This window comes from Triticum aestivum, chromosome 2B (genome assembly GCF_018294505.1).
Source record: "Triticum aestivum cultivar Chinese Spring chromosome 2B, IWGSC CS RefSeq v2.1, whole genome shotgun sequence".
Taxonomy (NCBI): domain Eukaryota; kingdom Viridiplantae; phylum Streptophyta; class Magnoliopsida; order Poales; family Poaceae; genus Triticum; species Triticum aestivum.
The window spans coordinates 664,933,132-664,948,801 of NC_057798.1; the positions used below are offsets into that span (position 1 = coordinate 664,933,132).

Consider the following 15,670-nt stretch of genomic DNA (forward strand, 5'->3'; position numbering starts at 1 on the left):
GGCGGCGTAGAGGGAGGAGGGGTAGGCGACGGCGGCCGGCGACGACGGGGGCGAGGGCGGGCGCGGGGCTATTAAGGGGGAAGATCGAGTGAGTGTGAGTGTGAGTGGAGAGAGGAGAGTGAAGGGCGGCAGTTTGGGGAAGATAGAATGGCTTAGCAGTAGCGCGCTATACAGAAACGCGCTACTGCTAAACGACCTAGTAGTAGCGTCTTTCAGCCAAAACGCGCTACTGCTATGTGTAAACATGTAAAAATATACATCAAAAATACATTGATCATCAATGATCTTTTTGTGTATAATCTGAATTGTCAATATGAGTCCCCACATGTTTAGAAACCGGAGAAGACTCATATTGCGGCCACAAATTCTACACATAGACTTAAGTGAAGACCAAGTGGTTGTGATAGTTTGAGAAGTAACATATTTAAGGTGGTAAAAACCCTGTTCGTGGAGCGAGGTGGGACTAAATTTTTGTAGTAAACTTAGCAGTAGCGGGCATTGAGAGAAGGCGCTACTGCTATGATCTCTATCAGTAGTGCTTTTTGTATTAATGCGCTGCTACTATAACTAGCTTGACGGCGGGGTCGTGGCAATTATAGCAGTAGCGCGGCTTATTTGGGCAGCGCTACTGCTACATTTATTTCAGCAGCGCGTCTTGTCGGCGCGCGCTACTGCTAAGTAGCAACAGCGCCTTTTTTTAAAGCGTGCTGCTGGTAAGATTTTGTGTATAGGCTTTTCCTAGTAGTGTATAGCACCAGGCTCCATAAGTAGGGGGGAGGGCGACGGAGCGATGCGAAATCCACCTCCTCCGAAGGGGGGGGGGGGCTTGGAAGTAGCTCTCCACAGAGGGTGCAGACGAGGGAAGGGGCCTACGTGACGAAACTGCAGGCGAAGCCGACACCTCGACAATGGCCCTGTTTGGATCCATGGGTTAGAGTTAGTTTGAGTTAGTTTGGGCTTAAATAGGCCTAAAGTATTCAAACATGACGGCTAGTTTGAGCTAGTTGCATCTAACCCACCCAAAAAAACTATTCCATCTAAAAGGTGCTAATTGGAGCTAGTTCTCCTAGTGCATTTATTGTCAATCTAACTCTGTCATCCAAACACCTCTTCGGCTAGAATTAGTTCAAGGTTAGTATCCAAACAGGGCCGATGTGATGCCATTGATTCAGCCCGTTTCACCAACGATGCGATGCCAACAAGCACGAGGCAAGTGAGGGTGATCAAGATCTCCGACAAAGAGTAAAGCTCATTTTAGACCCAATGTGTCTAGTTTTAAGCTCGTTATAGTGACAGTGATGTTTAATTATACTAATTGCAGTGTTTAATTGTGCAATGAACCATGTTTTACGTAAATCGTTCCGGATATCTGAGCATCCATTTTTGGGTATGTTGTAAAAGCAATAAACGTTTGGATCTTCTCTTTCCACTATCCATGATTGGTTTGGGCAACCAAATTACAGGTACGATGCTGGAGATGCTCGCGCTATTTCGCGCGAGAGAGATGCTCGTGCTACTTTACAACGTTCACCGGAGTCAGAACCATCTCATCCTTCCCAGAAACAAAATGCAGAGCCACTAGCATCCATCCAAGTCAACAACGAGCCCCTGCCATACGTTGGTTTTACAGCCATGGTACAAAACAAGTTTCTCCAATGCAGGTGGGATCCGGAAACTACACCACGCGCTACAGCTACAGCGGCTCACTTCCTGCCACGGCCTTTACCTTTCTTGGATTTCTTCTTGCCCTTCTGCTTCTGCGCCGCCTTCTGCGAGGTCGAGGCGGCGGCCACTGCTTCCTCCTTCAACGGTTCCGCCTCGTTGCCTCCTGCCGTGTCAGGCTCACTGTCTGAACATCCGGTCCATTCGATCACTCCGTCAGTCTGCGGCTGGACATTCCTCCTGTCATCTTCTTTCATGGACGCCCTTGCCGAGGACAGAAAGCTGATGACCGTCTGCAGTTTGTTCTCACCATCTCCCAATTTCGAGTATAGATCCTCCAGAGTAAGACAAGCTGTCTTCTCCATCCTGCGCAAATGGAAAAATTTCAGAAGACTTTGGGGATGGTCTAGTCATGTTTTACAAGATGTCACTCATACTTTATTATCTACTACCAATTGCAGTTCGGCATTTATACTGCCATTAAGAAATTTATAGTTAGCCTTAGTTTAACATTGGCTTACCCGGCAATGCGCATGATATCTTCCAACAGTTGTGCATCAACCTTTCCTGTAAAGCCTGTTTGCTCCATCCATCGAACAACACTTCTAAAGAATTGAATAATAACCCTTGCATCTTTCTGCAGAATATCAGCTTTTAGAATAACTTGGCAACTGCGAAGCAAGGAGACAAAGTGAAAAAAAAAACAAGCACCATAACATATGAAACTCACCTGGCCTTCCTTGTTGGCTTGAAAAGCCTCAAACTTAACCCAGAAGGGAGTATTCTCATCACTTAAATCTATTTCACTTGTACTCTCCACCTTATTGGCTGGTACAGCCTTAGGAATGTTTTTTTTACCATCAAATTTTTCTAGCAGTGCGGCCTCTTCCTTTACAGAACTTGCCTCTTCAGGACGAAGAATAGCCATTACCTTCTGAACATGACCCAAATCCTCTGTGCTAATCATATCAGCATTTATGTTCTGAAAGCTTGCTATATCTTTGGGTGGACCCATAACTACCATACGATCTCCGATTGCAGCAAGTGCATCAGCAAGCACTCTTCTGAAGTTGCCCCTGGTGCGAGACCTCATTTGCAGCTGCAGGACACGCACAATCTTCTGAGAGAATTCTACAGGTAAATCCTTAAAGACTCCATGCTTCAGAAGAATATTTGTGGCCTCATAGCAATTCCCCAGACCATCATGAGTTAGGATCAGTGGATAAAGTGTAACCACTAGTCTCAACAGGACTGCAGTGTATGAACAACTAGGAGTTGAAGTCTTCTGTACCCACTCCCAGAGCGTATTCTTGTTTTTCAAGATACTCATAATTGTCTCAAATATGAAACGCCCTGATAAGAATGTCATCTCGTCAAGATCGGGGTCTGGGCTCGAATCAGATACCAGGCAGGTGTCAAGGTAAACCTTGCTGGTACGGCAGTCCAGCATATTGAGCAACAGAGATTTTGTGCCATATATACAACCTTTCTGTAGAAGGTACGATGAAGCCAAGAAACCAAGGCACTCCATCAGACCCACATAGCATATTGGGGATATGTAGTCCAGTTCATTCCTCCAAGTCACATCATAGAAGGTAGAATTAAGAGCAGTCCTAAAGTTCTTGATCAAGTAGGATCTATCAACATCAGTATCAAGAAATCTCTTCAAATGTCGGAAAAAATTTGCCCACTCAGAATCATTGTCGAGATACTGTAGTAGCCTTGAAATGAGTGCATCATCCAATCGGGCTGCGTGAAGCAGAAGCATGGTCGTCCTCCCAAGATGCCCGTAAGTCAAATTTTTATTTCTTGGCCGAAGATTTGCACCAAGGGAATCAGCAATCAAACAATATGAAGCTGGTGAGTCAAGTATACGCAAGAGGCTCCTCGTTGCCCCATCTCTCCAGACAAGAAAAACTAACTCAAAGAAGCGACGCTCGCACAGAGCAGAGAAGCTTCTTAACTTCATGGTACTTTTCGGCATACTGAACTCTGGTTCTTCCAAAAAGTTAGCTATCTCTTTTATGATAAGGGTAGTTCTCACCAGGGCATATGAAGATGCCGGATTTGGATAAATTTGAACAATGGTCTCCAACTTCTTAAGTACACTCAAACCAACAGAAGACAACTCATTCATCAGGAAAGACTGAGCACATGAATGACACTGAAGGACATCCAGCCAACATCTGTTGCCATCTTGCTGCAAAGAATTTCTGCCTGCATTAGAGAGCCAACTTGAATTCGTGTTAAGCACGACATATCGGACATCTTCGCCATCTTTCCTCAACCCAAAGTACTTAGAGCAAAGATCTTCATACAAAACTTCATTATCATTTAATTCTGGACCATCAGTGTGGCGAAGATGAGATAGTACTTTCATTATGATTGACTTCCAGTGATTCCAAGCATACGCTAGAGTTTGGGGTGATATCTGGTTACGAGCAACCATATCATTACAACTACTGTCATCTTCAGATCCTGGTCCTAATTCCAGATTATATTCAGAGGCTTGGGACTGAAGATGAACATCAAGAATCAAACGGGAAGCAATAAATTCAACGAACAAGTTTCCACATTTTCTGCCATCAAGCAAAGTGCAACTTAAACTGGGAAGAGACCTATTCATATCTGACAGTGCATCAGCTTCCAGGCAAGAAAAGCTGTAGAAGCACTCAGAGACCTTCTCTGCCATCTGTTTGGCCCTTGCAAGCAACCCTTCCTTCTCTGTGTATCTTTTGGGAGGCCACCCTCGACTGTTTGAAGACCAGAAGGAATCTACAATGACATTGAGTAGGAGAAGCCTTGCTGCATCCTCAAACAGATCTGCCTTCTCGAGCATGTCTACCTCCAGTAAGACATCTCCTTTATGCCTTGCCATTCCTGCAGCTTCAAGGAAATTACCCTTTTCCATCTCTAAACACAACAGTTCATCAACAAGATTTCTAGACTTTAAGAATGCCCGCACATGATCCATAGAACTGAAAGCCTTGACAAAATTCATCATATGCTTTATGTCACGGCACATAAAATAATGTTGAGCACAATTTTCAAGATACGTCTTTCTGATTGCAGAAACCTCCAAGGATTTTGAATTCTCAGGTAAATGGTCCTCCAACTGTTGCAGGAACTGCAAGCCAAGATTGAACAATTGTTTTCCTTTGGAGCACATCAAAAAACATTTGGTGTAACATTTAGCTTTGAAGTACACTTCAGCTGCATCTGACCAGCTTTCAGTCATGGCAAAACAGTCACCAGCATCCTCAAGTCTGGAAGCACCACATTTTTGCATATAGACCATACCTATGGCAGTGCAAGGAAAATAGTGTTTAGTCAGATAGAGCTGCGTGGAGAGACTATCCATATGAAAGCTACAAACCTGAGTAAATGCTTAAAAAATTGAAGACATTTGCTTATACGGTACTCCCTACGTCCGAAAAAACTTGTCCCAAGCTTGTTCCTCAAATGGATGTATCTAGCACTAACTTGGTGCTAGATACATCCATTTGAGGGACAAGTTTTTCCGGACGGAGGGAGTAACTCTTTAGGAACAACTTATTTGATAAACGTTATGGAATAAAAATTCTCGTATGGATACAGATTGAATATTATGGAGAATTAGCAGACCTGCTCTTTTGTAGTCACCTAATTTGATGTAGCACGTAGCAGCTTTCTCATGCATGCCTATGGACTCGTAGATTTCTGATGCTGTTTGCAATTGAGCGTTGCCCTTCTCCAAATTTGAGCACATGGCACGTTCAGCAGTTGCTACAAGCCCGGCAGCTCTGGCCCACTTCTCTCTGTGTGTATCACCAGCTTTTTCAAAACACATCGTAGCCATTTCAAATTGCCCTTCATTGAATAACTGCAAGAAAAAAGAGCAGCTCTAAGAAATATAAGGTAAAGTTGTAACAACTTCGAAAGAGAAGTGCGCTAAAGCTGTAAGCAGACATGCAAAATTACACCTCTAAAACAGTTCCAGTACATAGACCAATTGTTAGACAAAAAAAGGCCCATGAATTTCAGGAAATTATAAGGTAAAAAAATAATAATGCATATAGCAAGGTAAATTGGCTTCCCACAGCAAACAAGTAAAGAATACTAACTTTTGTTCCCCGTAGCCTCCAATCATCAGCACTGCTTCCTGTCTGCATTGCTTGAACAAGGGTAGAATCAAGTAATCTAACCTCTACAAGACACAACTTCTTCCAGTAGTCAAACATTGGTCGACAGTAATCATCTGTATTCTCACATATCCACAGCCTTTGCCTAGTGCGTGTGATTGCAACATAGAGTTGCTTCAACTCTGAGCAGAGAAGATGATGCTTGCTTCTGTCGAAACCTGGATGAGAGATCTGTTCAGATTGTGCTATAATATCTTTATATTTCATGTAGCCATACAGAACTCTCCATTTGTTTCCTAAGGGTGAAGAGCCGAAAAAGTTGTACAACAGCACATCCTACAAATGTATTCAAATTAAGTAAGAATACTCAAAATCTTATAACATGACATTTAACATTTTTTGGCAAAATGTACACAAATTTAGTGAACTTAGATGCTCATACCTGGAACTCAAGGCCCTTACATTCAACAATGGTCAAAACAAGAGCTTGTTTACCAACAAGATCAACAATTTGTTTTTTGGTAGCATCATCACGAACTAATATGACTTGCTCAGCACCAAACCCATGCATGCTACCATGCTTACTCTTGATTTCTCCAAATATAGTCATAATTGCATTTTCATCATTATCAGACTCCAGCAGCACGGGTGCTTCTCCATACACAAGCCCAGTCTCTGGATTAAGCTTGTCAACACTTGACGGGAAAAAGAAGTACAAAAGGCTCATGATACTTTGTGCCATGTGAAGGATGCCACAATGTGTGCGGAAATTTTGAGTAAGCTGGAACATATCAGAGAGTTGGACTTGTTTTCCATGTTGACGTCCTTGATTAAATGCTTCAGCTTCTGAGAGAAATGCAGTATAAAAAAGTGAACGGATATCTTCAAACCTGAAATCGATACCCCTTGCTATGGTCTGTGCAGTGTCACCAGCAAAAAGGAAGCCTTCCTTGAAGTTCCTGCAGACGTACTTAAGAAGTGCTATTTGTGCCATGGTTAGATCCTGCACCTCATCTATGTAAACAAAGTCCAACAGATCTCCATTGTAGCCCTCGGATACAAGATTGATGTGAAGGCTATTGACAAAATCTGACAAATCAAACTCTCTGGCAGTGGATTTCATACTCTCATAATCAACAAAAATATTGTAAATCCTATCTCTCTTCTCACTGTTCAGAGATGAAAATCTTTTATCTGAGAGCATCACATAATCTTGTCTTCCAAGCTTGCTGATATAAGGACTGCCTACTTGATATCTACCCTTTATATGAGAAATTATTTCAGTGAAGACAGTGGATGCGTCAAGATTCTTGGTCAGGTCTGCATTGAAACGAGGCCAATAGGCAGCAGCAAATTTCTCATATGTAACTTCCTTCGATTCGATAAAAATTTGCAGCGTGTGAGAGTTTGAATGCCCTCTATCAATGCTAGACTGCAATTCACCATAAAACACATGAAAAAATGATGTCCGGCATGTTCCATCAAGCATCATCAAGAACTTCCGGTATGTTATAGTAAGAGGGTAGTGTTCATGAGGTAGATTGCTAAAATTGTCAGGTATATCTGTAAACTCTTCCTGGTCATCAATGATGTCGTGCATCTGAAGAATGCTAGACTGATCAGAGGCGTCACCAGAGCCAAACCTACAGGGTTGAAATAACTTATAGGTAATATGCAGATCATGGTTGATATAATCATATAACTCATAAAAGAATCAGTAAATGTCTTTTGAAGAGTGTATTTTAAAAATAGGAGGAACTTAGCGACTAAATATCATTTGAAGAGTGTATTTTAAAATGATGAACTTAGCGATTAGTAATGTGGGTGCATGCCCAGCCCAACCAACCATGTCCAAGGACTCATCTAGGAAGTAGAGCTCATGGTTGTCGTTTCTTTTAATACAATGCCACAAGGGTTAGTCCCTATAAGTATAGTATTTTTTTATAGTTATTCAAGTATATCAAAGAGGAAATGTGCTTCATATGGATAAAAATGTTAACACTTGAAAGGGCATGACAAAGGAAGAATCTAAGGAGTTTACAAATACAAATAAGTTATGTACAACTTGCACACACATTTCCGTCCACTTTAAATACATATACAAAACTAATTTCGAAAATGGTGAACATGTGTAAACTTCTAAATAGGGCTCTAGTTCAATAGACTTACCTTTTAAGTCCAGAAATGTGATTTTTTATGGCTGAACACAACTTCGGGCTTACAGTGATAAACACTTGTTTCACAATACTTTCTCCTGTGTCCTTCACTGGCATAATATTTCTGTCATCAAGCCCTGATAAATCATCTCCATCCAAATGTAGACCTTGGGAGGCAATCAATGACTGTTGCTCTTTTTGAATCAGTTTCATTGTCAAAACAGTTGTTTTTCCAGTGCCTGACCTCCCAAGTATAAAACTAGTGAGCGGGAATTGGATTATCACCTTCTCTTCATCAGTCAGTTCAAAGGGGATATCGATTTCAGAACCATCAGAAGCTGTCAGCAAATGTTTTGCCACTCCAGATGATAATGAGTAGAATTTCATAAGCAAGAAGCTTTCGCGGACTTTTGAATTTTCCATGGCATGTGATGCATCCACGACATCATGCTCTTCCTGAGCATCAACTCTGCAATCCTTCTTATAGCGGATAATATCATGCTCAACATCCCAAACCATTGGAACCTCCAGTTTCCTACAATCCACCAACAAAGGAGGCAAAAAATAAGAAGAATGTCTACAAGCAGCCCATTCATAAGCATGACCATTAAGTATTGAGAACAGTTCATTTTCAAGCATTAAAGGCAAAAGTAGGAACAAAGAATAGCCCAATAACAATGAACAGCACATACCCAAGTGTGTGCACTCTTCTGCAGTGATCTAGGTAATCATCTGTGTACATGGAAAAGAGGTTCTCAAGGCGTTGAACAGTTCTTGCAACATGTTGTTGTGACAGTAGGTCCCAAATTCTTATTATCTGGATATACCTTCCTTCACTTTTCTCCACGTCAGTACTCCAAATAAGATAAAGGTCTCGGATCTTGTATACTTTTGCAAGATGGGAAACACCAGGTACATCAAGGTTCTTAACTGTTGTCCTCCAACCACCTCCAAGCTTGATAAGCTTTTGGAGTATTTCCCTCCTGAGCTGTGATGATTTTAGCTTGGTGAAAGACTTTCTAAACTCGTCGCTAACAATGACCTGTTGAATTTGCCAGTACACGAAATATAGTCTGAGAAAGAATGAATTCAAGAATATATCAACAGGTGTGTTCTTATAAAAAAAAGTTAGGAGATTCTCAAGATGGTCTGTAATCTATAGAAAAAACATATATTGACATACCATCGTGCAAAGTAGCATAACATAGACAAGCGAACCAGAGGGATGATTCCAAGAAGTAGACACATTTGTTCATGACCACACAAGAAAACCACATAATATAAAGGAACTGTATATTCAGTGAACCCAGTACTCCCTTACAACAAGCATGAGTCTTATCAGACTAATGCACATACAAGTGGTTTGCATTTCGTACACTACATGCACATAACCAAACCAAATTGATCTTTTTCTAGAGCATGCGTTCAAACATGCTACAAAATGGCGCAAAATGGCACAGCCACCCAAGGTGAAGCCAAGCCAACCCACAGAGGAAAAAGCTACAAACAAAACTACTAGCAAAAAGAAAAGGAGGAAAAGAAACACACACATAGAGGGAGCGCATGGAAGTGTGATAGAAAAAATCAAACTGACTAGACATCACTATGTTACTTACCTTCCATCTGGTATTGCTGAAAACCGCCGAATCGGCATTAAGAAGATCATCAAGTTCATCAAGCTCTTGCTTTACTTGCAAAACCAACTTACATATGGCCGCATCATTAGTGGCACTGAAAACACAATTACGTCTTTGAGCATCAGCAACAAGGTCTGTCCAGACAGTTCCACTTTTGTATAGTGTATGAGCATTACCAACAATCCAAAGACAGTGCCTGCATCAAATAAAGCATCCATGAATTATATTATCAACATGACATGCTTTAAACAGTAATAAAACAAAGGCCTGGAAAAATTTGCTTACTTTGCCCTGGTAAGAGCAACATTTGTTCTTTGGTTATCAGCAAGAAATCCAACAACTCCTCTCCCGTTGGATCTAACTGTTGATAGTATTATTATATCATCCTCTTCTCCTTGGAAACCATCAATAGACTTGACGCGCACATGAAAGCCATCACATGTGTCATATTTTTTGCCAAGTCTACCTTTAATTGCGTCAACTTGAGAACTATACGGAGAAACCACACCGATGCTGAGCCCTTTGCCTGTACTTTTCCAACCTGCCGAAAACACTAAACTGGTAAGTTTATTGATCTTTCAGGATCGATTTTTTACAAGACTAATGAGAGAATACTCTTTAGCAAACTGAAGTTGACTCTGTATTAGCTAAAAATTGACATCATCACTTTTTCACTCTGAAGATAAAAACAAATACCTAAAAGTGGGTAAATGTAGTGGCCAACAACTCTAATAGAGCATGATGTTGACAGTTATACGGAATTGAATTTTCATAAACCCAGATTGATGAAGTTAACACATCACAAGATACAAGTAACAAACTGGATCATTGAACACAGATTATTGCAGTGATCATCTTTATATCAATGAAGGTTATGCAACATGTTATACAAGAAAGGAAGATTCTAAGCTTCTAATGTTGCATGTTATATCAGCCAAGTAGATTCATACAGAAACAAATTAATACTCCCTCCGTCCGAGCTTGTCCCTCAAATGGATGTATCTAGCACCAGATACATCCATTTGAGAGACAAGCTTGGGACAAGCTTTTTCGGACGGAGGGAGTAACTACCAAGCAGATAGAGGCAGGATATCAAGGTTGCGAGAAAAGATAGGGTCCAAATTGGACATACATTTAAAAATGGTTTGGATCAGGTGCAGAACAACAGCAACTTCAACCATGTTTCTTCGACTGTTTCCTGTGCCTTCCTTGTCTTCTCTTCCATCCGTGACATTTATAAAAGTGTAGCTACCAAATGGGAGGCATGTATAATCCTTGTTATAGCTAGGAGACAGGACATTTGAACCATCTAAAATCTTCCTCTCATAAAACTGAGCATTTGGAAACGAGCTAATAGAAGGATTCATGCGATACTGTATATTCAGCAAATGTTTATCAAATTCTAGCATAACCAATCTCCCAAAAAGACTTGTACCAAAGCCAGCTTCTTTGCATACCTACAGATAAACAATGAAAGGTAAGAGCTATGATTATCATGAACAGATCCAACTTGTTTCCAAATGGAAGGTAAGAACTAAGATTGTCATGAACCAATCTCCCAATAAGAACTATAGCAAATATCCCCAAAAAGACTATAGTACCAAATCCAACTTCTTTATAAGCCATTTGAACTGGTGTATGCATTGCGTTATCCATCCAATTTAAAGGAAAAATTATAATTATCCGATGCAGACATTTCCATGTTTAGTTAACTTTTATGGTCTGAATCTTCATTGAATTTGCAATGTGAAAAACATAGTATGGTAAACTTTTTTATATAACAATTTATATTAGAAAAGACGTGCATTCATGAGTGTGATTACTAGTGTTGTAGACAGATGCACCAATTGCAAAAAAAGGCATTTTATTATCAGAAGTGGATGTTGTTGACAACTGAACTGATGACTATGGAATGACAGTATGACAACATACAGTATAAAGAGGGTAACATGAAACTTACAGGACTTTTAACCATTGCACTGAGCTGACAGTCATCTCCTACCAAAACAACATGCTTCAACCCATCCAGACGTAATGGGATCACCAACTCACACTCCCGCACCTGAGCAGCCTCGTCAACAATTAAGACGTCAAGGGGTTCGATCTCCATGTGATGCAACCGATAAGAGCTAGAGGTAGTACAGAACAGAAGTGTAGCATTACGTATGCAGTAGCTCTGGAGCCAGTTTTTGTCTACTCCAGTGGGTAAATTAAGTGACTGTTGTAGATCTTTAAGCAATTTAAGGCATGTAGACCTTACTCCATCCAGTTCTTTCTCAATAGAAGATACAGGCTGTGCACAAACAGAGTTTTCAGTTGACAAACAACCAAGGCCCCTTTTCAAGCCCTCATCGGTCAAGTCTACATCGCACAGAAGGGCGCCAAATTTTTCCAGCATAGTAAGCAATGTAGATATATTTATGACATTACTACGAGAAAAACAACTTCCAGGAAGGTGAATCCACAAATTCATGATGCATCTTTTCAGAGCTACTGCTGTCACATCAAACTGCTTCTTTACGAAGTCCAGAAAGCTCACAGGATCGCTATTTCCTTCATCCTCAAGAAGCATATCGTAACGCGACACACAATCATCAAAAAAGGATGCCATTGAAGCTATTCTGTACTTCCATCCAGACAACGATGAAAAGCACTCAACAAGGTCGTCCACACGAAAATCCAAGAAAACTTCCTGAAGATCCTCAGTAATGTCCATATTATACTTGTTCCCAAACAGCAAGACATCTCCAAGAGAAAAAGGTAGACCAGTTTCATCAATGTGCTCATTGAAATCCTTCAAGTTTTGAAGGAAACGGGTGCAGACTCCAACGACAGCAACATTGGTGGGAGCACAAGTAAGAGTTCTGCATTTCATACACGCCAAAGCCCAGAGTAAAGCGCTAACAGTCTTGGTCTTTCCAGTACCTGGTGGACCCCATATAAGCTTCAAGAGGTTCTTATGCCTACATCGTACAGCTGATATCACAGATTCAATAGCATCCACTTGTGATTGATTAAGTTTAAGCGAAAGTAATTGCTCTGCCACAGAAGGCAAACAGCCCCCATCCCGTTGAACGCAGATACGACATACATCATCACCCTGCAAAAGACCCAACAGAGAAGAGCTCAAAAAGTTAAGAGACCAATTTATAGTGGTAAAGAAAAAGGGAAGTAAAACTAAAACACAACTATCCAGGTTACATTACCAAATTTGTCGGGGCTAACAGCGACTTGATTACTGTGAAATTTTTATTCATGTGTTTCTCAAAGGTAAGTGCTTTCCATATCCGTATGTTTGTCATGATATTAGTCAGAAATATCGCATGTCTGAATTTACTTAAGTCTTCTTCCAAACCAATATCCTGTTCAACTTTAACTCTGAAACCCTTCTGATATTCATCATCGAGAGAAACCTCAGTTACCATTGCCATGCAATATGTGACACCGTAGCGGTTCAAGTCTTCCGCAGCTTCAGGTTTTGAGCTAGACAAAATGAAAATATCACCATTCCTTGCCGTATATGCCTCAGTAGAAAATCCAGCACCATTGTCCCAAAAGTCCACATCCATGAAGTATAATCCTGATTTTCCTGCTTCCTCCATGGAAAGTATTTTCGACGAGGGTGCCTCATTGATGAGTTCAAGGCATGAGCATAGATCTGACCTTGTTTCTTCAATCAGAGGCGCGCGATACGATTGGAGATAGTGACCAAGCGAGTTGAATTTGCAGGGAATAGTCTCAACCTACATAAAAAGGTTACAGATGAAAATATGATTATAGATAGCAAAAGATTCTTTACTAATTGCTTGAGCACAGAAATGGCATGCAGTTAATTGGCACCCTTTTCAAAAAAACTGATGCTCCTCACACACGGGGCGCGCACACACATACAAAAAGTAATGGAAGCAGGACAGCACTATGCAGTCAATTTCATCTATGGCAAGATCTAAGAAGGATAAAAACAGTTCATAAGCTTCAGCTAGGAGGTAGCCGTAATCAACCGCAGTCTGAAGACAACATATATACAACATCCCAACATATACCTCTGTAACATTAGAAAACCTGCCTTGCCACATGTATTATCTTGCTACATACAGTTTCCAGAATGCAACCAGGTCGATTATGCTACGACCACCATAACACTTGAAAAATTATCGTGCATTGTGGGCATAGCATCGAATTAATGTGTTGTTATTTTGAACAGCAGCGGACACCATTATGAATCAGTTAGAAATGACACCAACAAGCAACGAGCAACATGCAAACTTCAGAAGAACGCAACGATTTGTTGATCAGAGATTGTCCAAACGTGCCACTGCACCACACTTCCCTGACGCGTGCGTCCAAATGATCAACTTCAGTTACACTACCAGCGACTAATCAATCAACAGATTTTGGAAACCCAGCGTGCATACGCTTGGCACGCACCGCGCGCTCCGGAGCCCGTATGTACATACGTAACACACAGATTCGAAAAAGAAATGGATATAGCTGGCAAGCACAGAAATGATCAAACAGGAACTAGCAGCGCCAACCGAGGGATGGATCGATGACGCAGGTACGTACCTTGAGCACGCAAATGGCATGCAACATATTCTGGCATCTTCTAAAAAAACTAATGCTAGCAGCCTGGCAGAACAGCGCTATGTGGTCAATTTGATCTAAGCCAAGATCAAGCAAGGATAAAATACAGGGCATAAGCTGCTCGTGTCCGTAATCAACCGAAGTTCGAAGACAGAACTTTTCACAGAACATAGTTACAGATCTGTGTCGCCGACATATAGAAACATGTGATAACTTATACTATCGTGCATCGTGGGCATGACAAATTAGTGCGTCACTGTTTTCAACAGCAGTGGACAGACACAAATTATGAATTACGAATCAGTCGCAGCTGGCGCCAACAAGCAGCAGCGACATGCAATTTCCTGGAGCGGCATGTGTTTGGCGAGCGCGCGACGGTTTTGGTGGGCAGAGATCGTACGAGCATGCCAACTGCACTTGCCTGACGCGTGCACCCAAGTGACAAGTTCAGTTGCGCATTGCTGAAAGCCAGTGCGCACCACAAGCGACTAATCAATCTAAGAGATTTTGGAAACCTAGCGCGCGCGCGCGCGCGCGCATGCACGCGCTTGGCACGAACCGCGCGCCACGGAGCCCGCGCACACATGCGCACAGATTCGAAAACGAAATGGCCGAATCTGGCAGCCGCACAAATCATCGTCCGGAACTACTATCAGCCGCAACCTCGGGATGGATGGATGGATGGATGGCGCAGGGAAGTGTACCTTGTCCCTGTAGAGGTCGTCGTCGTTGATCTCCTGGACCGTCCAGGAGAGCACCGCGTCCTCCAAATCCATCTCCGCCATGCCGCCCCGCGCGCCGTCTCCCCGGCCGCCCTCCCGCGCCCTAGCCGCTCACACCCGAGCGCGCAGCAAGCGGCATTCGCGAGGAGGAAGGGTCGTGCCGACTGTCGAGGACGAGGAGTCGTAGACGCGAGTCAAAGGCGACGGTGGGGCGGCTGCTGCTGCTGCGTGGAGAAAAAAACAAGGCAGGGGTGATCGATGGGACGTGGGAGGGGATGGGATTAGTGCTGCTGCGCAGGCAGAGATCGTTTGCTTCTGGGCGAAGATGCTGCGCCAGTGCGCCGTGGCAGGAGGCTTTTGCTTGGGGTTCCAGCGAGGGAAAGCGTGATCAATGGGATGGGATGGGATGGCTCGGGCTCGGAAGTCAGGCCCTCTTTTCACGGGGAAGGTAAACAGGCCGGCGCGTGAATGGACTGCCGCGGAGGCGCACAGTGCGCGGAGTGGGGGAACTGCCTCCGGTTTTACCGAGCAGACTGGTGCGGTAAAAATCGTCCGCCATGGTAAAATGGTACTACAGGTAAAACGTGTTCTCGGTCAGCTCTCGGTCCTCCTCTCTTCTCTCGCCTCGGCTGGCAGGGGCGTCGCACCGCGTGTTGTCAAGGAGGCTGTGGTGTGGCCGGCGACCGGCGAACGAGCAGGGCGGCGGACAACAATGGCACTGATTTTCCTTTTTCTGCAACAGGATTATCTTCTTCTCTGTGTCCCCTGTGATATAATGAATTTTTCTT

At 42.6% G+C, this 15,670-nt stretch overlaps 1 protein-coding gene across 1 annotated transcript; it reads right to left on the bottom strand.

Moving 5' to 3' along the window:
• Positions 1 to 1,397: 1,397 nt before the first annotated feature.
• Positions 1,398 to 15,298, bottom strand: LOC123046586 (uncharacterized). Its single transcript, XM_044469983.1, has 14 exons — positions 14,865 to 15,298; positions 12,783 to 13,319; positions 11,537 to 12,676; positions 10,709 to 11,033; positions 9,862 to 10,117; positions 9,556 to 9,772; positions 8,632 to 8,981; positions 7,953 to 8,474; positions 6,226 to 7,426; positions 5,766 to 6,119; positions 5,287 to 5,524; positions 2,393 to 4,962; positions 2,184 to 2,299; positions 1,398 to 2,028 (listed from the first exon to the last, which is right to left on the bottom strand). Exons 1-14 carry the CDS (start codon positions 14,943 to 14,945, stop codon positions 1,704 to 1,706), a joined length of 8,232 nt encoding a protein of 2,743 aa, XP_044325918.1. The 5' UTR covers positions 14,946 to 15,298; the 3' UTR covers positions 1,398 to 1,703.
• Positions 15,299 to 15,670: the final 372 nt, after the last annotated feature.

Excerpts from the sequence above, each read along its gene's own strand:
- LOC123046586 (XM_044469983.1), bottom strand. The coding sequence starts at position 14,945 with ATGGCGGAGATGGATTTGGAGGACGCGGTGCTCTCCTGGACGGTCCAG. Across the intron at positions 5,525-5,765 it reads GGAGGCTACGGGGAACAAAA|TTATTCAATGAAGGGCAATT; the intron begins GTTAGTATTCTT and ends TTTTTCTTGCAG. Across the intron at positions 2,300-2,392 it reads AAGCCAACAAGGAAGGCCAG|AAAGATGCAAGGGTTATTAT; the intron begins GTGAGTTTCATA and ends GATATTCTGCAG.